Source organism: Fragaria vesca, linkage group LG3, assembly GCF_000184155.1.
Source record: "Fragaria vesca subsp. vesca linkage group LG3, FraVesHawaii_1.0, whole genome shotgun sequence".
NCBI classification, from domain to species: domain Eukaryota; kingdom Viridiplantae; phylum Streptophyta; class Magnoliopsida; order Rosales; family Rosaceae; genus Fragaria; species Fragaria vesca.
This window is the reverse complement of record NC_020493.1, coordinates 16,369,491-16,393,342: the sequence shown is the minus strand read 5'-3', so window position 1 is coordinate 16,393,342 and position 23,852 is coordinate 16,369,491. Positions and strand designations below refer to the sequence as shown.

The 23,852-nt window shown below is 36.9% G+C and overlaps 3 protein-coding genes across 3 annotated transcripts; all 3 read right to left on the bottom strand.

Moving 5' to 3' along the window:
- Positions 1-389: 389 nt before the first annotated feature.
- On the bottom strand, positions 390-2,204 carry LOC101313875 (F-box/FBD/LRR-repeat protein At1g16930-like). The gene is made up of 3 exons (XM_004294432.1): positions 2,038-2,204; positions 1,265-1,655; positions 390-724 (listed from the first exon to the last, which is right to left on the bottom strand). Exons 2-3 carry the CDS (start codon positions 1,647-1,649, stop codon positions 702-704), a joined length of 408 nt encoding a protein of 135 aa, XP_004294480.1. The 5' UTR covers positions 1,650-1,655; positions 2,038-2,204; the 3' UTR covers positions 390-701.
- Positions 2,205-3,384: 1,180 nt separating this feature from the next.
- Positions 3,385-5,355, bottom strand: LOC101297921 (putative F-box/LRR-repeat protein At4g13960-like). The gene is made up of 4 exons (XM_004295829.1): positions 4,933-5,355; positions 4,457-4,714; positions 3,920-4,054; positions 3,385-3,825 (listed from the first exon to the last, which is right to left on the bottom strand). The coding sequence occupies exons 1-4, from the start codon at positions 5,353-5,355 to the stop codon at positions 3,385-3,387; spliced, it is 1,257 nt and encodes a 418-aa protein (XP_004295877.1).
- Positions 5,356-12,033: 6,678 nt separating this feature from the next.
- Positions 12,034-18,415, bottom strand: LOC101297628 (putative FBD-associated F-box protein At5g56410-like). The gene is made up of 8 exons (XM_004295828.1): positions 18,386-18,415; positions 15,557-16,480; positions 15,068-15,199; positions 14,822-14,975; positions 13,272-13,973; positions 13,038-13,177; positions 12,430-12,561; positions 12,034-12,339 (listed from the first exon to the last, which is right to left on the bottom strand). Exons 1-8 carry the CDS (start codon positions 18,413-18,415, stop codon positions 12,034-12,036), a joined length of 2,520 nt encoding a protein of 839 aa, XP_004295876.1.
- Between the last annotated feature and the right edge of the window lie 5,437 nt (positions 18,416-23,852).

The window sequence follows — 23,852 nt, the reverse complement described above, 5'->3', positions numbered from 1 at the left end:
GCAATTCGAATATAGTCTATAGGCATCTTAATCGCAACAAAAAAATAGGAAATAGGAAATAGCAAAAGAAACAGATTCACCTTTGTCCATTGATAATAGAATAGCTTCATAAGCATCTTTAAACAAGCAGTGTTCTACATTGCATCATTAGTGTAAAACTTCGATAACAGATGCCTCTAAAACAAATCTAACCAGGCGTCATGCTTTTACAAATTTGATCACAATATCCTACCCGCTTTGACAAAACTACAATTCCTCGATAAGTTCGACTTGACAAGTCCCTGAACTCCTCTCAAATGTTGACAGTTCCCCATTTAACTCCTCTGCATCCGTAGAGAGACCAGAAGTATAAATTGTCATCTTCTCCAAAACTTGACCATTATTTAACAAATACTTGATCACTTCCATCTCATCTAGATGTCCAAAGAATCTTTTTCCTTTGAATGCCTTTATGCAGATGGTCTTCAAATGTGACGACAAACAGTTAGCCACGGACTCCGGTGGACTCCAATGCGGCAGAAATGGGTACCCTGCTCTAACCATTTTGAATTGAATCCGCAAATGTGATTCACCAATGCGTGGGAGAGGAGGATTCTCATGTTCCAATATAAGACATTCTAGGTTGGGTGATCTCTCCAGCAATTAAAGTACTCCATTCAGAATAGATGAAAATACGAAATAGCGTCAACTTGCGCAAATCATTAAAAGCAGCCACAGAGGAACCCTTCATGAAAGACAATAATTAATTAAACACAAACACATGCATAGATCAAAATCTGCTAATGCATAATCTGATACCGTTTCTATCAGGAATTGGACTAAAAAAGAGGCTTTTGATCACAAACGCTACATTTGGTACAACAGAAAAACAGTATGAATAACAAACAAAGAAACAAGAAGAAAAAGAAGAGCCAATTTAATGGGGTGATGCAAGGGATAACATCCTCTGTAAGTATTTATTACTCCCTTTCCATACCAAATCCTAACCACTATCAACTTTCTATTGTTTTCTGAATCTGTCCAGAACTCCAATATCCCTATGTCAGAAATGGAACCTTAAATTTCCTTCTCTTCCACCCACTAGTTTCTTTCTTTCCTATAATCCCCTCAAGAAAACATAATATCTAATGCAAGGAACAAGTTAATTATAGTGTAAACTTACCTTCGAAAAAGGAGATGAAAGATACAGACATTTAACACTGGAAATTCCTGCCAGAAGCTTAGTTGTAAGCTTATAGTGTAAACTCAAATATCTTGTCTCTACCTGTATTGACATGGAGACGAAGTTGCTCAGCATGACACTTAACCGCAGTGCTGATCCAATCGTCAATACGAGACAAAGCTTCAGCACAAAGCTCAAACCGAGTAAAGGAAAGATCAAACTTTTTAATGGCTGATGAGTCACGAATATCAAGCGCATGATCCACAAAGGTTATAAAACCAGCAGAGGAGGAGAAGTCCTGATCATTGAAATAGAGATTGGGAACAGAAGCCCACATGTTCTTCCACCTTTTAGACAAAATGCTGGTCCTGACAACGCATTTTGTCAATTTCGGATCAATGCACGAAAGTATGTGTGAGGGAAGTGCATCTGGCAACACATTGATCCTATCTTCAGCTAATGCTTGTCTCTTACACTCCGAATCCATCAGTACCTGAATGTCAACTTGTTAAAAGGAGCCTAATTTCAAAGAAACACAACCAACATCCTATTTCTGCTCTATCGAAACTGAAGCACACGAAACCATCCAAAATTTTCCTTAACGTTTAACTTCTTCTCTCTAATTTAAACTTTGCAACTCAATACAGAAACCAGTGCAGATTCATGAAACCCTAAATATCAAAATTTCCTTTCAACACTGAATACCCATTATTTATGTTCACAGATACAAAGACATCAAACATTGATCAAGTGAAATAGTAATAAAGATTACATCATTGCACACATAAACGGTAGAAAAAGCTCAACTTATAATTTGCATTCCTTTATTCATTTATGAGATAAAGAAGCTCACAAAAAACCGGAAAGATAAGCACCTGACTAGGAAACCCAGAGAAATAGCAGTCGCAGTGAAGCGTGAAAGGTCAGATCCGTAGAGATGCGCCGGAAAATGCCATGAAATTGAGAAGACTACTCTCGAAAGTCGAAAGCCTCTGATCCTCTGAAAATTAAGTGAAATTGTGGAGAAGCAGAAGAAGAGGGAGCTTTTTTATAGTCTAAACTGCAGAGCTTACAGGTAATGAAAAAAGTCCTCCAGTCACTGGGTTAAAATTCCAAAGTCTACTATTTTTCAACTTTTAGTTTTTTTTTAAATAAGAGACCAACACTAAGCCTCAAATAAGATAGAAATATAATAAACATGCAATCAACTTTTATTCAAAAAAAAATCATGTTCTCAACCAAACTGGCAAAACGTACCGCTCAGTGACGACTCTATTTTTTCTTTCACACAACGGTTGTATATTGAAAAATATTACTAAATATGTAACATACGCAGATGCGAAGCCAAATGCATGCCAAGTTGGGCTCAAACTCCACTGAGAATTTAGGATGATACAAAAAAACCAAGTATAAACTCTTTGTTTTTGCAAGTGTATATGTTTGACTTCGTCAAGCCACCCAAGCTTCTAAGAACTGAAGTTTTGAAGTGTTTGGTTCTCTTTTTCTAACCATTTCTTTGCACAATAGCACAAGTTTGATGGTAATTTGCTATGTTTATTTCAGCGATACTTATTCGGCTCTTCTAGTCCTACATTTTTGTATGGTTTTTGAGCTTCGTCTAACATACAAAAACATGAAAACGGCCTAATATGTAGCCCACCCCATCGGATCCTGAATCCGCCACTAGACCTACGTACATGTCCTAATGTACAATAATTTGCGAAGTTTTAAACAACTTTGTAACCTGTATAATCAAAGTTCTAATCCTTTAGACATGTTGGACTATAAATACAAAATCTAAATTTTACCACAGGTTTATAATCAAGCAGCTGCACCGCTCATCATTACGATCTACAAGTATTCATCACATTTAAACAAGATTGAAAAGCAAATCATAAAAACGCAGAACCATTTATGTTAATAGAGGATCATGAAAACGGAGATGTCTTACACTTAACAAGCAAGAATGATAGTTCACCTTCAATTAGTATTCTTTTTTCTCCTTCCAATTCATAGGGATGAACATTGCAAGAGTGAAGATATACTTCTTCATCTCTTCCGCGCCATAGACTAGACATGATAACAGCACACCAAAATCCAATCCCCATAAGAAAACACCATATGAATAGCAAACTAGAGTATATACACTCTGTGAACAGACTATGTGCTTGCTAGAATTGCACATAAAACAAAAAAAACCCTTGGGGACACTAAAATGCATCCTAGATGAATTCAATTATGCTAGTTCTTGAACCCCTAGGAACAATTAAAATCTCCTTATAAATCTTCTCTTTTTCATTCACATTAAGATGGTTCACACATATGGTCATCTTATTCAAAACTTGACCATACTTCAGCAAGTACTTTGCCACTTCCAACTCATTGCCGTTTCCCATGGATGCCTCTATGGAGACAATCTTCAGGTGTAACAAACAACATTTAGGCACACAATCTGGAGGATTCCATTGATGCTCTGACCCTTCTTCATGATCTGACCTTTGTTCATTCTCTGACCCATCTTCGTGGTCTGAGCCCTCTTCATGCTCAGAGTCTTCTTCGTGCTCACAGCCCTCTTCATGCTCACAACACTCTTCACTCTCGGAGTCTTCTTCATCATCTGACCCTTTGTCGTGATCAGAGTCTTTTTGAAGACAATCCTTGACCTACCAACTATCTCAAATATGAGTCAAATGATGATCGATAAGTACTGTATAAATAGTCTCATATAGCACAAGCAGAAATAGAAATACATCTTACTTCACGTTCTAAGACAAGAGACTCCAGGATAGGTGATCTTTTGAGTAACTCTGTAAGCAAGTCCCCGCAAAAGCAATCTTGAATCATCACCATCTTCAACTGTCTCAAATTTTCATATGCAGGCAGATAGCCAACCTTTGTGAAATATGAAGAAATTATCAAACAGAAGGTCATATATAAAAGAAATAAAACATATGCTTAATTGCATATGCATAATCTCGAATCATAATATATATATATATATTGACAGATGGATAGAAGTGGGTAACAGAATACAAAATGGCGAGATATAAGAGATATATTTCCTCATGAAGTAAATGCCTCCTTTTTGTTTTGCATGTATCAGAGAATAATTAATCTTCCGAGTTAATTACTCTCCTATATATTCAGCTAGCTTTACTGTTCCTAACCAAGAATTAGTCAGAAGTTACTAGTTGATATTTTTGATAGGAAACAGAAGTATATCAATAATGGGGAGAATGTACAGTCCTATAATCTTGCCTACCAAACAGTGTAACTGTATAAGGGGACACTTACCTCAAAACAATGAGCAGAAAGACATAAATCTGTAACATTGCATGCTCCTGCCAAAAGCGCAGTCTGGAAACTAGGCTGTTCAGTTGAATAAGGCTGAAGTAGATAAATTCTGGCTTTGACTACGGATTTTGCTTGAGCCCAATGATACGTTGAGGAAGCCTCCTCTACCAAATCAAGAATTTCAAGCTTTGGGCAATTGATGAAATAGCTGTAGCCAGCAGTATCATGACCATAATTAGTGAAACGTATTCTTAGCGTCTTCAGTACACAGGGGCAGCAATGTTTAAATGCAAGGAACCTTTGTATAGAAGAAAACCGTCCATTGTCAAATCTTCAAGTATCGGAAAGTTGGACAAAGCCTCAAACATTGATACATTAACATTGAAATGAAATGTAACATGCAGGGACTTCAGACTAGGGAAACACCCTGATGCAGGTATACTGGTAATGAATTTTGAGTCCACCTTCAAAATTACCAGGGTTTTGCACATGACAAGGCTTTTAGGCAAATCAAAATTCCTAAACTGACATGGATATGCAGCACATAGATCAAGTTCAACAACACTGAGCCCAATGACAGTGTTGATCAACGCATCAAAACGAGACTGGGCAACACCATTGCCCCTCAGACAAAGCCGAAATTTTTTAATGTTTGATGAGCAACGGAAGAGAAGTACATAATCAATAAATGCCCAAAATTTCTTAGGGTCATGAAAACTTGTCTGGTCAAAGTCCATAGTAGGAACAGATGCCCGTATGTTCTTCCATCTTGTAGACAGAATACAGGTTCTCACAGCATATTTGGTCTCAAGAAACGAAAGCATGTGCCAAAGAAGTTCATCTGGTAATCCACTGATCCTATCTTGAACTCTCAACTGCTGCTTTGCTTTCGAATTCATTTTTCCTGATGCTAAAAACACATGGCCATATTGCAAGCACAGTTGTAAGTTTGGTAGCACTAAGCTTTAACATGTAAGATTACAATGAAATTGTAACAGATGAACATACCTTTCAATGAAATGGGAAACAACTAAACGTATTGTGTCTTACCTTTTTGATGTAGAACGACTCGTTAAAAAGAATTCGAATAGCAGCTTTGGAGAGGCATCCAGAAACAACGTCGTAAGCAAGCAATAGTTTTATATAACTCTTAGGTTTGTTTTTCCTTACCTCCATAGGTTTAGAATATATTTTATGATTCAATAAGGACTTCTAGTTATAGCAGGTTTTCTTATTTCCTAGATCTAAACTGTATAGGATTTAGTCATGAGTTAGAGCCTATATAAGGCACCCTCTATGTTGTATTAAGCATTCAACAATTCAATAACAATTCAGAAAACTTTGAGAATTGTCTCACTTATTCGGTTTGACGCTTTCTACTGTTTTCAACTTTATAACTTTCAGTCTTTCACTGCGTTACCTTTTTAGTTCCAACTTTCCTGTATGAAAATGGGTACCATGCTACTCTCTCAATAACAATTTTGGACAGACAAAACCGAAATTAAAACATGTATACTTGCTTAACTGTGAACTGATACAGAAACTATATCTTCTCTTCTTCTTTTTTGAACAGGCGAAACTATATCTTCTCTAGAGACAGAAATCATACATTCTTCAGAGATAAAAAACAAAAAAGGTAAGTTGTTAAGTACTGCATGTTCTGCATTGGTTAAACTGAAAACCATAATCCAACGACAAAAAAATAAATTACATGCATTTTCTCAAGGAACACAAAGGGAAAGAGGGCAGTTTCTGTTCCTATTTGCTCAATATTCATGGTTGAAAAAAGAAAGAGAAAAAAGAAGAAGCAAATCATAAGGAAGAAAAGTACCTTCTGAGGTCACCCAAGCTGGGTCTGATCGGCTCGGATGCTAAGAAAAGAAATCGAGATTTCGTAGAGAAAACCTAAACAGAGTGAGCAACAGAAGAAGCTCTTCCTTCGTTGCTTTCGCAATGAAATTTGTAGTTTGTTTTGGGCTTGGGCTTTAAGAGTTGGGTTGCTTATTATCACTGTGTTGTGGTATGAATAGATCTAAATTTGCCTCTTATTTTTCAGTTATATGAGTTTAGAACTTTTGGACTGTTTCTTTTCTATGTTCTCTAGCTCACACACTCATGGCAGACGATGTTGAGCTTCATGTCTAACGAAGATGGAAGACCGCTTGGGGTTTTCAGACCTTAAACAAATTTCATTGTCTAGTCATTTCAGATTCTTCAGCAAATTTCTGTACGTTGTGGATTTCAACCAAATCCAAACTCACTTGAACCAAATATGTATCGTAACCAAACCCACAAAACCAAAAGACTTCGAATACATAAAATGAGTTAGCCAACACCTCCTTGATCAATACTTTTCAAAAGAAGTTAGAACGGATTTGATAAAAATTTAGATTCATCTTTCACTCAAAGAGAAGTAGTCTCAAACAAAGAAATGCAACACTTAATAGTCTTTCCAAAACCAAAAGCTTCATCTCATCTCCAGACAATCGACTGTACAAGCCTTTGAAACCTTCTGAACCATTAAGCACTTTTTGTAAAAGGCCTGCTTTTCTTCACATAAAGGATCTGAAGAAATCGTCATCTTCTTCAAAACTCAACCATTCTTCAAGAAATACTTTGCCATTTCCATTGTATTCAGCTGCCCCTTGAATCCCTAAATGGAGATAGTCTCGAGGTTCGACACTAAACAAGATCCAGTGCATGCCATCGCGGTTTTGGGCCTTCTTCAGGTTCTGAGTCTGATTTTTGGATTGATTCACAGCTAGTAGCCTGAGTAAAGTTCAAGAATCAGTGGAATGATGGAGAAACAATAGAAACTGCATGTTGGCCTCTATACATATCACAATAGAAACACACCTAACAGACTTACACTGTGTTCTAAGACAAGATACTGCAGATGAGGTGATCTGTCAAGTAACTCCGTTAGCAATTCCCAGGAAAAGCATTTGTGGAGCACCAACTTCAATTTGCTTAAATTACCAAAAGCAGGCAGAGAACCAACCTTCATGAAAACACAGAGTACTGATTAAACACAACCTTATGCACATATATGCGTGTGTCTTCGTGTGTTAATTATAACTTATGCGGCATAGCTGAACTCAAATTTTAACCAGATTATTATATCAAGGCATTAAGCACAATAAAGATTAGTTAGAATGCTAAATACGTCGAAACAATGAGCTGATAAACACAAAACTTTGACACCGCGCTCCGTCGCTTATTATGAATTATATGGTGGATATCTAAACTCTCAACATACCACATCGGAGAATGAGTAGAACAGACAAGAGTGGGAGAGATAAGTATGGATGGTGGTGCGACATTTAAACATACTTACCTGGACGGGGTCAATGGGTGATCATGAAGACTCATGGCCTAGGCTAGTGACCTCCATTGCACTTTGGAGGGGTGCTCGCTTAAGATCTCCCCAAGAGGGAGAGTCTACGTCATAATTTGTTGAAGGGGGGTTTGCGTTCGCGCAGTCCCCACAATCCAAGTTAAATTTTTATCCGATTTTGAATTTTTTTTGTAGTACAATTTACCATAGCTCTGATTATTCTTGATGAAAACAGTTCAAGCCAAGGACGAGGTATTTTATGATTCTGCTAAAAATGGCTTGTGAAACCTATCGAGGGTGATGCCTTTCTGTTCTTCAATCTTCTTCCTGATGCAATAATCGATCCAAACAGTATGCATGGGAGCTACCCTGTCATTGAGGGTGAGAAATGAGCTGCAACCAAGGGGATTCATGTGAGATCCTTCAATAATTCAATAGAGAAGGTTGCAGATGCCTATAGTATTCCACGATGGCCTTCTGGTCTAGAAACCAACTCCGGTGATGGCTTAAGGCTCTTGCTGAGTTAGATTGGACTAATTCAATACGTAGCCACTGTAGGAAGACTACAAAACGACTCGTACGTACATAGATAGGAATTTGCCTATACGACAATGTGATGATGGCTTAGAGAACAGTGATCGAAATCCTTTATTTTTTTTTAAGGGTGAAAGACTCGGGGATTTTATTCCTTGCATTCCCGGCTCCTATAACTTTGAGTTATGACTTATGAGAGAATTTTCAAATGGAAGTTCTGAATTGTTGGTATTGTTTCATGTAAGTAGCAATGTAGCATACAGTCGAACTAAGATTGTGAGTAGAATAGAGACTGGCAGTACTAGTCAGAAATTTAGAACCACATCGTTATAGAGTGAATGATGTATTCAGTCTGATCATCATAAAACAAAGTAGCTGTGACCGTAACCAAATACGGAGCCATGCGTTGAGCACATAGCGAACTATTCTTTCGCCTTTTACTAAAGAATACCGTGTGCACGGTGCTTTTAGTGGCATACGCCAATTTTTGAAGGGTGCAACTCTGTGGGTGTCCCTAGAAATTTAGTTGACAAATTTCACTTTTTACGTCCATATCCTTGTCTGTGATAGTGTTCAATTCTCATGCTATGGGAATCGTTTGTTCATAATTTGCTTGTCTCATTGCTTCATGTAATATTTTTTCCTTGTTTATTCGTAGAAAAAATTGCAAAGCACATACAGTATTGTAAATTATAGCCTGAGATCTTCAATACAGACACAAATATAGATAATGTAATCTCTACAGAGGAAATTATTCATGAACACACACATATGCAACCACAACACTGTTGTTGTTAGTCTAAATTGTTGAAACACGTAGTGCCGCTGTGTAATGTACAAAGCTAGATGAGCAGCCTTGCCAATCGTATGGGAGATTGAGAGATGGCAGAAGAAAGGGATATGTACTTTGGGCTGAAGATGATGTAAAACGATAGTAGTTGATTATCCCATGCTAGGTCTTAAATTTATTTTACCAACGAGGAAGTGATACTACCTCACCAATCATCAGTATCTGGTGTTTGTAGAGCGTTTATAGTCCCACATCAGTCATATGAGAAATATACACAAGTAAAGAATGTATGAAAAACGAAGGGGTTAGAATTCAATACTCGTACCTTTCTCGGCCTTTTGGCTAATATCAAGTGTAGTATCTGTTTTTATCAGTTTAATATATGATATGTGGACCTTAAATTAATTTTTTAAAGAGATGAGTCCATCACAATAGCTTGTTATTGAGACTTGCACGAGGTTTGACGCACCCTACCAAATCAAGTTCATGCGTAGTTGGTCCAAATCATTCACATCATCAAGAATTATAACTCTCTTATGACTCGACCTTTCTTTTATCATACCGCTTCCTTCATCAAGACTGTTTCAATAACCAAAGTTGCAAGTTTTCCTCCAGTACTTATTTATCACCATAAACAAATCCGCATCGATTACATTCTACTTTCTTGAGGAAAGTTTCAATGAAAACAAAATAACAAATGGAAACAAAATAACCAAGAACTGATAAAAAATATAAAAAAACTAAAAAAAAAATAAGCCTATAACAGTATAACACATTACACTTTGATTTTCCCTGATAAGCTCACATGGTCTCCATGAATGAATAAGAAATGTGTAACATCTTTTTTCTGGGTAAGTCAAAAAGAAAAGGATTAATTACTGGTCACTCCATTAACTTTCATGCGCTCGTCAGTTTACTCCATTAACTTTCAATTTCAATCGATTACTCCATTAACTATCCAATGTCACACAATTAGGTCCATCCGTTAAGTGGCCGTCCAAATCAGTGGTTAAGTTGCTGACTGGACATATTTTTCAACTGAAAATTCCATTTAACACCCCACCTCTCTCTCTCTCTCTCTCTCTCTCTCTCTCTCTCTCTCTCTCTCTCTCTCTCTCTCACATTTAAAACCCATCAGCCAGCCATGTCTTCCCACTTTTCTCTCTCCGCCATTTCTCTCATCACCCTCCTCTTCCTCGCCGAACACCGCCTCATCCATCACCATCGGCGTCACCTATTCCGCCTCCATCGTCGCCACTTGCCCCACCCCTTCGCTACCGGAGCGTGTGGCCTCGACCATCACTTCTCTCAGCCTCGCCGCCCTCCGCCTTGACGTCTCTGACCCCAACCTCGTCCGCGCCTTCCTCTACTCCAACACCACCCTCCTCATCACCATCCCCAACGCGCTGGTGTCCCACCTCTGGCCGCCAACCGCACCAACGCCCTCTGTTGGCTCACCGTTCAACACTTCCAATTCCCAAATCTTAAATTTTAGGGATTGAAATCCCCAATTCCCAAATTTGTTTTCCAATCAAACAAATGGCTTCAATTTCATATAGAGGAAGGGGAGGCGAGTGAGAAGAGGTTGTTGATTGGGGATTCGAAGTGGTTGAGATTTCAAATCTAGCACGGGTTGAAGCGAAAAACGGAAGGGCTTCATGGATGGTGTTGTTTAGGGTTTGGTTGGCGGCGAAGGGAGAAGATTGTTGTGAGGGTTTGAGTTTTGGGCTTCGGGAGAGAGATGCGAGGTAGGTGGGTTTGAGTTTTTGGCGTTGGAAGAGAGATGTCGAGGAGCTGCGGGGTGAGCTACTGGTGCTGTGGTTGGTTGCTGGTGGTCTGGTTGCCCTGTGTTTGATTACGGTGTTGATGTGGTTGGTTGGTTGCTGGTATTGTTGTTGCGGTGTTGTTGAAGGTCCAACTGGTGATGTGGTGGCGTTGTGGTTGCGGAGGAGGTGGAGGAGGAGAGAGAAGAGATTGAAGAGATTAAGGAGGGAGGGAGGGAGGGTGTTAAATGGAATTTCCAGTTGAAAAATATGTCCAGTCAGCAACTTAACCACTGATTTGGACGGCCACTTAACGGATGGACCTAATTGTGTGACATTGGATAGTTAATGGAGTAATCGATTGAAATTGAAAGTTAATAGAGTAAACTGTCGAGCGCATGAAAGTTAATGGAGTGACCAGTAATTAATCCAAAAGAAAATAAAGTTCAGGTTATCATTAGACATTTTACCGAATTATGAATTACACTTTGTATTACAATTTTACTTCTGTATCAGTTTAAATGTAACTAAACAAATCGTGAGGAAGAAAAAGTACCTCATAAAAGATTCTGTTCTGGCCCAGAAAAATGACGCTATGGCAGTACTGAGTTCTAAAGGTTTGATTCCTTGCAAAGAAAATGAGAACTAGGACTCTACGATCTCTTCATCTGCAACTCTGAAACGTGAACCTTTCACATTCATTTTGATTAGGATGTATTTATTTTAATTAGGATTAATATTATAAGTAGAAAATTTCATTCCCATAGAATAGTTAACGAAAAAAACATGGGATGAGATCATTCAACCAAAAGTAGAATATATTCTATTTCGATTCACATTCCTATTTCATTGCTCACACCAACCAAAAACACAGTATCTCATTAGTTTCAGAGCTCAATGCTCCTATAAAATCTCTACTTGGCCATTTACATAAAAGGAGAGGACAATAATAGTTCAATGATACTGAACTCAACACACTATTTCCATTGCGAATTGGACCATGATATGTCAGAACAATCCATTTATCCAGAGCCAAGAAGCTAAACAGAGATAGTTATACAATGGAAATTAAACAATCAACCGCAAATAGATTCAACTTCTAGTCTTCTACCAATACTGATGATATATTACTGTCAATACTGTGAAATTGATCCTAGAACATACCTAAAGAGGCCGAATTTATTTCTCTTATGTCTGATAAAAATTCAACTTGACAAGTCTCTGAACCCCACTGAAAGATAGATAATTGCTTGTGTAACTCTTCTTGTATGCACAATTGATCATTATAGTAAATAGTCATCTTCTTCAAAACTTCCCCATTTTCCAACAAATACTTCATCTCATCTACTTTACTCTTGAATCCCCTTATAGAGATTGTCTTGAGTTGTGACAGTAAACATCTAGGCACAAACTGTGGTGGACTCCATTGATGATCCGAGGATTCTCCACACTTGCATTCCTGGCAATTGTTTAAAGAATGGAGTAAATAAGAACAATAAACAGCTCAATGCAATTGGTACCATGTAGCATAAGGTGGCACTCAGCTTACATTAAGTTCCAAGACAAGATTTTCCAGATTAGGTGATCTCTTGAGCATCTGTATCAGCAATTCCCAGTAATAGCAATTGTAAAGAATCAACTCCAATCTGCTCAACTTGTCAAAAGTAGGCAGACAGCACTCCTACAGCAGACAAAATTTAATGACATGAACAATAAACTTATGCAGAAATTGCACATTGTCTTAGGTATGCAGAATTTACAACTTTAATCTTAATTGCCACAATCAAACAAACCCTTTGTTGGTAACTTTATTTATTGTTCTTTTAGAAAGACTTTGTTGAGTACAAAGAAAGAATGATAAGAACAAGACACAAAGCATAGGAACCTTAATGCAAGGGGATGTGTTTGTCCCCACTACCACAATATTATGGAAGCATATGTGCATAAGCCTGTAGTCATTTGGTTAGGCACAAGTACTATTTAAATTTCTATGATTCCATCAAACTGTGATGAAAATCATGTGCCTCACCCCTCCAGTTCTTGCTTATTAAAAGAAGGTAACTGTATTTTTCCATCCTCTTTCCCAACCACACATTTCTTTCCTTCCTATACGTGCATACAAAATATAGTGTAAGGAAGAAGTTCGGGCATACTTACTTTCAAACGATGCGCTGAAAGATACAAGGACCTAGCACTAGAAATTCCTGCCAGCAGCGCAGTTCCACGGATAGCAAAGTGATGATCTGCATCTGCAGAATTGTCATGGAGCGGGTCATGGAGAGTAATAGTAACTTTGACTAAAGTTTCAGAATTCTCCAAAAAAACAATCTATCGGAGGATCCTGCCAGAGATGAAAGTTTTCAAGCTTCGGGGCATTAATATGAAACTTGCAGCACTTCTCATAAACATCATATGATGACCAAAATATTCTTAAGGTCTTCAATTCAGGCGCAGAAATATTCAAATTCAGAATGGGATCATCTCTTTGCATTCCATGCGATCCATTTATGTACAAATTTTCAAGTACCGGGCAGCATGAAAAAAGCTTCTCAATAGATTTGTCGACAGGATGACCAATATAAACAATGAGGGACTTGACGCTTGGGAAACACCCTGATGCAGGAGGATTGATGATAAAGTTTGAACGCAACACCAAATTCACAAGCGTTTTGAATCTGAAAACCCTCTCAGGCAACTCCAAAACCCGAGGGTGATCTTCATCACCTGCATAATCCTCAACAGATATATCAAGTTCCACAACATTACGCCTAACAGCAGTTTCAATCCAACCACGAATACGAGCAAAATCCTCAATGCAGGAAGACTGAAGACGAAATGTTTGAATGTCTGTTGAGTCACGATAGAACAGTACATTATCCACAAACCTCAAAAAAGGAACAGACTCAGATATGTTGGAATCATCAAAGTCGAGATTTGGAACAGATGCCCAAACTTTCTTCCATCTCTTAGACAAAATGTAGGTAGCCACAGCTTCGTCTGTTGAAAGGAATGAAAGGATGTGACAAAGAACTGCATCTGGTAATGCACTAATTCTATCTTTAACTCTTTTTGGTTCAAGCTCTGCCATCAAACCTGTACCCAGATGCTTGGTTAGACTACCAATATTGCAATGCTAGGTGACTTTAGAAGCTTAAGAAGCTTCTCTGAGCATTATTTCCTAGAACATTTCATCATTATGTTTTAATTACTGAGAAAATGAAGAATATACCACTATTATGCCAATCTATCTTTATATGTCAACTGAAACTCGTGAAATTTCCAAACCAATGCAAAAGGTTACAAACTTTTCAATTCACCCAACCAGATCTTTGGATGCCCAATTATCATGGCATATACATAACCCCAAATTCTATATATATATATGTATCAAACCCAACAAAACATAAATCGTAATGCTTCAACTTTATCTGAATAACCAAATAGACAACCAAGAAGTTATGAACAGAAGTACCTAGAAATGTTGCCCAGGGAAAAAGTTGTTTGTGGAAACTGAAAGCATGAACTGGTTCCTCAAAGTCTGAACATGAGGGCTTTTGACTGACTGTCTCTTTTTACAGACCTTTACTGCCTTTGGATACTTTTCTTTGGGCCTTCGGAGTTCGGAGTTACCGGGCTTACTTGTTTGCTTTTAGGGCTACATTAGTGAAAAGGATCTTCCAGAAAATTGTGATATCATGATAATCAAATTCCTCGAGAACATTTTGTACAAAAAGATTCAACTTCGACCTCTAAGTGACAATCCTAGATCCAAGAACGCAAGCCAAAAAGCGAATAGACTTCATCTTTTTGGTGATCTCCGTAAAATTTGACTTGACAAGTCTTTGAACCCCATTTGCACATTGACAATTCCTTGTATACCTCCTCCTCCTTTGTACGTGAAAGATCCTCACTAAAAAAAGTCATCTTCTTCAAAATTTCACCTTTCATTAACAAGTACTTTGCTGCATCCATCTCATCTGGTTTTCCTTTAAATCCCCATATAGAGACAGTCTTGAGGTGCGTCAACAAACAGATAGGTACCGAATCTGGGGTACTCCATTGATGATCTGAAGATGCTCCGGGACACATGAAGTCCTGAGGAGTGTTTAAGACAATGGATGAAATAAGATTCATTAACAGCTGCATGTAATAGTCATTATATATGAGTAGTATGACTAGTATCTTACTTTCAGCTCTAAGACAAGATATTCCAGTCTAGGTGATCTCCTGAGAAGCACTTTTAGCAGTTCCCAGTAATAGCAATTGTAAAGAGCAAGCTCCAATCGCCTCAACTTATCAAAGACAGGAAGACAACAACCCTACATAAGAGAAATCATATTGATCATGCAGAAGGAAGCAGAAACTAGGTGTTCTTTGCAATATGTACTATTCAATCATTACGTTCGAAATGGAAAGATATGCTTGCAGTAGCAAACACTATGTTTGGTATAAGGAAAGAATAATAACAAGTTAAGAACAAAATACACATAGCAGTTTATCAGACAAGCATCTAAAAAATGTTTGATTAGTTTCATGGAAATAAAAATGATGTGCCTCACGCCTCACCAATCACCATTCTTCTCTTTCAAGTAAGGAGCATATAGCTTTATTTACTATATTAATTCCTCTCTAGTCTCTACCAAATATATTGTAAGAAGAACTCTGGGGAAACTTACTTTCAAACAATGTGCTGAAAGAGACAAGTGTCTAACACTGGAAATTACTGCCAAAAGCGCAGTTCCACGGATAGAAAACAGACGATCTTCATCTGCCACATGGTCTTGTAGAGCAATAGTAACTCTGACTAGAGATTTTACATTCTCCAAATAACAATCAGTTGAAGGGTACAGCCAGAGATGAAAAGTTTCAAGCTTTGGGGCAACAACAAGAAAGTTGCACTTCTCATAATCATTTTGCGTCGTCCAACGTACTTTAAGTGTCTTCAGTTCAGGTGCAGATACAGTGAAATTCAAAACGGCCTCATCTCCATACCGGCCATGAGTTCCATGTATGCTCAGATCTTCCAGCACAGGGCAGCAAGAAAAGAGCTTCTCCATTGAGTTGTTAACAGGACGATCAAAATGAACATAGAGAGACTTGAGATTCGGAAAACACCCTGATGCAGGAGCATTAACAATAAAATTTGACCACAACTGCAAAACCCTCAAAGTTTTACATGTGAAAACACTCTGAGGCAACTCAAATATCTGAGGGTGGTCCTCATCACCTCCATAATAATTAACAGAAAGATTAAGTTCAGCAACATTGCGCCTAACGGCTGCGCCAATCCAACCACAAACACGATCAAAATCCTCAACACTAATGGAATGGAGCCGAAACTTATGAATGTCTGTTGAGTCACGGAAGAAGAGTACATTGTCAATAAACCTCGAAAAAGAAATAGTGTCAGGGTTCCCTGTGTCGCAAAAGTCTAGACTCCGAACAGAGGCCCAAATGTTCTTCCATCTTTTAGACAGAAATATGGTCATCACAACATCTTCTGTTTTAAGGAACGAAAGGATGTGACAAATGACTTCATCTGGTAATGCACTGATCCTATCTTTATTAACTTTTTTTGCTTGAACCTCTGACATCAAATCCTGTACCAATATGCTTTGTTAAAAACTTACTCATCAATCCATGATGACTTTGTACAACATTGTTAATTTCAGACTTTCAATTCATGTTAACCAAGTAAAATATTTCATGTCCCTGAAAATATTAACATCAGTATTTCTAAACCAGGACAAAAGTAAGTACCGTTGCTTGTAAAAGTGCAATCTTCGGATACCCATTTATCCAAAAGTTACATAAAATCGACTTATAATTTTCTGGTACGCATAATTCTCAGTGTTCATGGTAACCAAATCTAAGGGATGCCATAGAGTTGTGAAAATAAGTACCTGATTATTTGGCCCGGAAGAAATATGTGAATGAATATTAGTGAAAGCTGTGAGTGATCGCTGAGAAACACCAAGTCTAAGAAAATGAGAACCGACTGGCCATTGCTAATGACGGCGTTTTACCATCTCTGCAACTCTGATATGTGAAGCTGCGGTTTAGTATATGAGGGTTTTGACTTTTGACTTTTGACTATCCAGAGAGAAAGGGTTTAGTATTGTTTTTTTTTTTTTTTCAGTAGGTCACTGAGCAACTGTATTCGTGGAAAAGAATGTAATTCTTTTGTCTTTCTCACGAGAAGGGAAATGAAATTTCTGGATGACTTTCCGTTTCGGAAAGTTGTTAATTAAAATAATAAAATAATATATTATGGGTAATAAATACAAAGAAAAGAGATGAGAAAGTAGTTCCTATGGATTTTGAAATGAACAACTTTCTCTCACATTTTCCCAACCTTCAGGAAAGTATTTCCTTTACTTCAGCGTTCCTAAACGCATGAAATGAACAACTTTCTTTTCCTGATGTAACTACTTTCTGCGAACTAAACGAGGCCAAGAACTAATAAAACCAATCCATCAATTTTTGTTTTACAATGATGATGTTCGGGACAACACAAAAATGAACAATGAATCACTCTATTATTTTTTTTCGGATAATTTTGGACGAGGACACTAGACCTAAGAACAGAAAAGCACCTAATCCATATAGGTTCAAAAATAGTCCCCTTTTCAGTCCAAAATTAAGCACTTGTACGTGTTGTGTTGGCAATCCCATAATCCTCTTTTTATTTTTGTACACTCTCATTTTGCAGTTACATTTCAAATTAACGGATCCGAAGAAATAGCGCGACATGTCCATCCAATGAACTTCTCTTGCAAGTTACAAATCTACCAACTTCATCAAAAACCAAAACAAATGAGAGAAGAAGAAGAAGAGCAAATTCTCTCTCAACATTTCTGTCTCAGATTCTCAAGCTCCAACTATCTCGGATAGAACATACTAATCCCCTGTCTCCATGCCAACTTCGCCATGGATACCGCAAAGGACACCGCCGCCACCTTTCCTCTCGCGTGCACCACCCCCCATGGATGTCCTGCAAAGGCCCAAGTGAGGAAGAAGAAGAAGACGAGCGCTGTAAAGTTCTTTCTATGCTTTCATAGAGACGATGTAGCGCTCCAACGGGTGGTGCCGGTGGTTTCGTCATCCATGGCGACATCGGATAGTGAATTGGAAGTAGCAAAATGTAGCAATCAACAAAGGAAGCCAGAACGACATGGATTCTTTCACGCTATGAAAGCAATGTTGTTCAAGATGTTACTGGTTAGTTTGTTAAATCTTCTTCTTCTTCTTCTAATCATTCTCATTTTAGTTTCTAAAATCTTACTATTGCTTCCCAGTACATTTCGTAAAATTCTTCTTCTCGAATCTATATTTTCTTCTTTTTGAAAAACATGAATGTCTGTTCTGCAATACTCTTTAGTTTTAAATATAAAAACAAATTGGAAAAAAGAAAAATTCTCAATCTACTGGTCAAGCTTGTTTCAATGGGGGTCTTGATTTTTTTTTCCTTCTCAAAATTAATGTGGTCATTATCATGGTAGTACCGATTTTTCCTCTCCATTAACAGCATCCATGACCTCTATATATTACCAGGTCAAAAAGATTCAACAAAGGAAGTCCGACAAAACTTTTGCAAAGGAGAGAGCTATTACTTCAGGGCATACTCAAGAATGGTCAGATCACGAAGATGTCCCAAAAATGATCACAAAAACAACATCGGCGGGGGGTAATGCCATCTTCACTTACGTCAAAGATAAGGAAGAAATTGTCTTTCCGACGATGCCTTCTTCGTTGCTTAAGAATGAAGAAACATGTCAAGATCAATGGCTCAACAAAGGACGACATCGATTATCTCACATTTTAAAGGCCGTATTGTTCGAGACATCACTGGTTAGTGTTTCAACTTTCCCAAAATAAAATGTAGATTTTCATCTTTCGGACAATGCATGGAATTTTTCATAACCTTGATTAGTTACTATAATGCTAACGGCAGGCCAGGAAGATTCAAGCAAGAAAGGTTGGGAAAAAGTATGGATCAAATGGGAGTAGTTTAAGGTCCAGCACTGGTGAATCGTGTGATGATGACCCGGGAAAGTTATCGCAGTCTGCATCTTCGTTAACCAACTCTTCTGCCTTCACTTCATCTACATTAGCATCTACAACAAGTTCATCAGCAGTGTCACGCTCCACCTCACATTCAAGGTCTATATCCGAGCGAATCAGATCATTCCGATCAATCTCATCAAACAATATAAAAGCCAATTTGAGGAATTTGTCCGATAAAATCCGATCAAACTCGAAATCCAATTCGAGAAATAAGATTTCGTTAGAATCCATTAATTCGAATGGTTTGAAAGAAGAGCACCATGCACATTTTGCAGACGATGTGACTCAAACTGAAAAGAAGAACAAGAATAAAGGAAAGTGTTATCGTTCGGCTTCGGGTCTTTGCTTCTTGCTTATGAGTTTGTTGGGGTTGATATTTTATGGTAAGCTTTGGGCCATATTGTGCACTTCAATGTGGCTGGTCTGTATTCCTCTTTTTAGTTTAGGAGATCATAAATCGTCAACAAATAAGGTGGTTATTGAGAAGAAGGAAGTCACCACGGGTGGAGGAATGCTAGCAGGGATACCTCGAACACGAACTCGAATTTTTCAAAGTCAGTAACAAAGTAAATATTTTTTTCTTTTTCGTGTAATTGTATTGTCAGTTAGTCTGGTTTCTGATGTGATTTAAGACCGAGTGACATTTTTTTGGTTGATTGTAAAAAGGATTTTTCTTCAAAATTGTTTATATGTAGGATTCTGGAGAGCTAGCTTGGACTGCTCGAGACAAGCTAGTTAGTCTCTTAGTTGTAATTTTGTAACTTTCTAATGCAGTATATATGAAGAGTGATCTCTCTGTTTGTATGTTGATTGACTAAGAACAATTTCCGTTTTATTCGATCTAGAGTTTTAATTTCTTTCTGATTTTTACAAAAATTGAACTGGAAACTGCAAACAAATCTATCAATTAAAGAACATTGCAAGAAGATGGAGAAGAACCGCATCAATTTTACAGATTTGTGCATTGTAATTGAAAATATACATGCAGCTTTCTAACACAAAACAAGAAATGAGATTCCACCATTTGTAAGTTGTAATGGTAAATTAATGTCTGTATGTCAACCATGAAGAGGACCTCACACTCAAAAGAGTAGACAAGTCAAATTAATGAGATTCCTCTTTTGAGCATGATATTGCAGCTGATTCTGATGCAAATATTGTGTATCTTTAAATCTATTATCACCTTCAACACTTAATGTTCTGCCATTGATAAAAGAACCAACAACTGTTGCATTATCGCTGATTGAGAACCGGCAACCATAGCAGCTGTAGCTGATCGGTTCTCAGATCAGTGATAATACAACAGTTGCTGGTGCTCATGTCAATAGCTGAATTCACATGAAGTGTTGAAGGTGATAATAGATCTAAAGATATACAACATTTGCATTAGAACCAGATGCAGTATTATGCTCAAAAGAGGAATCTCAATTTACCTATCTACTCTTGTCAGCGTGAAGGTCCTCCTCATGCGCGCCAATCGTTTCAAATGTACAGTAACAATCGATGAATAGACCTATCAATCAGGGACAAGAATTTCTTCCCATTGTAATGATGATGAGCATGTTGTTGCGTAAGTTGCTTTGATCTCCCTGTCGCCAATTGGAGTCCAAGAAGATGATTCTGGTTTGTACAAGAACTACTTCAAAAAGAAGTTCAACATGTACCACTCTATATCACAACGAGATCAGGTGAACCTCACATGCGTAGGTTTGTTTCAACCGTGGAGATTGGAGGAGAATATTTTACAGGTCAAGTAGTAAGAAGCAAGAAGCTGGCAGAAGTGAGTGCAACAAAGGTTGCTTACAATACTCGTAAGTCGTATCAGATTCCATTGTTTCTTGCCCGCTTTGCAAACACTAGAAGGTTCCGAGTTCTTATCTTCAAATGCTCCATCAGTTGTAGCTGCTGATCTACAACAACAAGTGAGACCTGACGCTCCGAATATTTTAATTTTTGGTTACTGGAAATTAAACAAGCATCAGAGATCAGTGTGGCCGCAGTGGTAACCAGTCATCTAAGTATGATACGATTCCAAATATGGGAACAAAGCATTCAGATTCCAAAATATTGCAATTGATACGATTATGATTCAAAATTTTCAACATTCCACGACTAGGTTTCAATGAAAATGAAATTTATGATCAAACCTAAAATAATACAAGCTAAATAAAATTCAACATTTGAGTAGTTTTAAATCAATTCAAGAACTAAGAAATGGACCTAAACCAATCAATATTTGGTTAAAGGATATGAAATTAAACGTCAAAGTATACCTTTGGTAAATCATAGATTCGATTAACAGCTTTTTGCAAAGTTTGCCGCTTGTATCAACGTCGTCGTCGTCGTCTTTATCTTCGTTCTTTGCAGCTACCTCACAAATCTTATTCATAGATATGCTAAAAGTTTTAGATTATTATAAAAACAAGTTTTTGTAGATCTGTTAGAGCATCTCCAATAGCTTTTCCAAAATTTCTCTAAAATGGGGAAGCAAAAGCTAAAATCTCTAAAAAAAATTATGATCAAAATCCAGCAGTTTCTCCATTTTGGAGATTCTAGCATTTAATATAACAATAAAATATAATATATCATCATTAATTATAATAAAAAAAATTATATATTTCATTGTAACAATAAACTACCCAATAAAATATTTTATTGTTGTCTTAAATTCGTTGGAGCACGTGAATAATTTAATTTTGGGGAAGGAAGGCTTTGCTGCAAATTTGGGGAATGAAGGCTTCTTTTTCTTCTTCATCCTCATTTTGGGGAATGAGATGCAGAAGCTGTTGGACCTAAAAATAGCTTTATATTCCCTAAAATTGAGAATTTCAAGAAAATGGGGAAGCTGTTAGAGATGCTCTTACGAGCTCCTGTTTGCTGAATTTATAGATAGGGGACGACCGTTTTCATGCGCAATTGGTTCTGTAAAAATAATGGGCTAAACCGTTAAACATGCCATTTGTTTTGGACTAATTAATACTGTGCGAGAATGGTGAGTTAATTCGAATTCTCTTAGATGTGGACGTTTTCTTTCAGTTTTACATTATTTTGCTCATTATAATTACTCAAAAACGGTTATGACCGAGTGCAAATTTGCCGACCATCCTTATTTGCCCATTTTAATGCCCACCCACCCAATCTAATAACATGTGTCCTTTTTTTTAACCATTTATAACCATGGTTAACAATATACAATTATAATAAATAAAATCTGTTTTCTTTTAATTTTAACTTGAACTCACTTTCTTCTCAAAAAAAAAAAAAAAAAACTTGAACTCACTTAAATCAGCTGGAAACTGATTATCAAAGTCTAATGGCCGGGAGGTTCTAAATTTCCCCTAACATGATCCACAATATTACTTCATCAAACTAATAAATCTGAGGGCTTTTGAAACCCTTAGTAGCTCTGGAAAACGCTTCCATCCTTCTCAACTGTGCAACTCAGCATATGAAAAGAAACTTCGACCCACAAAAGAAGGGAGAACATAATTTATTAGGGTTTACAATTGTATAATTAAAAGTTAGACATGTTTGAAATCAATTTAAAATTAAAAGAAAGACAGATTTTATTTATTATAAATTTTATATTGTTAACCATATGGTTATAGATAGTTAAGAAAAAAGACACATGTCACTAGATTATGTGGGCGGGCATTAAGATGGGTAAGTAAGTGTGGTCGGCAAATTTGCACTCTGACCAATACAAAAAAAGATCAATAACATAAAATTGTTCTTACTGTATTCAGTGGTGGATCCAGAAACTTTTGTTAGATAACCGAGACACGACACTAAATACTCTTCTTAGAGCAATGTAATACACTAAAACATCTTAATTTGTTACCCCATTTATAGTTTAACACTTAGAATTTGAATTATAAGTACGACTATGTTTTGCACTTATCGATTACATAATATGAACAACATATATAACTAAATTCCATTGACGTAACATTGATTTAAAAAGAGAAAGAGCTCATGTTTTTTTTTTTCTTTTAACGAAGAGATAATAATAATAATTTGCTCTAATGACTTATTATTTGAGTACTTTCCGTTATTCCTTTTAAGAAAATTTTCTTTTTAATGACCAATTAATTGTGTTTATTAACATTTTAATGACTTCTTAATTTTCTTTGACTTTTTCCTACCACTATCCTAATTAACCACGCCGTTTTAGGCAACTAATTTTGCTTCTTTTTTTTTAAACATTCTGCATTTATGGAGAAGAATATGAATCTCCTTCCTCCTTTCAATCTTTTTTGGACTTCTTCGTTTTCACCTATTTTTCAATCGTATATTTACATCTCGGTCGTCTAGTTTGTAGATATATGACCGAGTAGATCATCTCTACAAATTTTCATCCAAATTGAAAATCATTAAGACATTCATAAATGTGATTTATCAATTATTAACTTGAACGACTCCTATTTGACAAATTTGGAAGAGTCCTAATAAATGACATTAGAAACAGTCCTAATAAATTTGTTAGACTTTGTGAAATTGTTTAGAAAAAAAAAAGAAAAAAAAAGAGTAATTAGAGTAAATTTAAGAGATGATTACCCAAAAAAAAAAAAATCAGGAGATAATATATGGAAATAAATTAAGAGTAAATTTGTTGTTATAAATGGATGTTGTTAACTATGATTAGTGTGATTAAAAGATAGGACATGTGACGTTCAACTAGGTAGGTGGAGATAAGGGGGAAAGTATAGGTGAGGAGCAAATTTGGTTAATTTGCATTTTTTTGCCTTCCCTATTTGTGTACTATGGCTTCCACGCAACATTTAAAAAGTCAAAAAGAAAAATGGACCAATCACGGTTAAAGTAAATAGGGTTTCACTTCTTGTTTGAAATATCAGTAAATCACAAGAGTCACGTGCGTATCACATGCTCTTAAACCCTGAATCT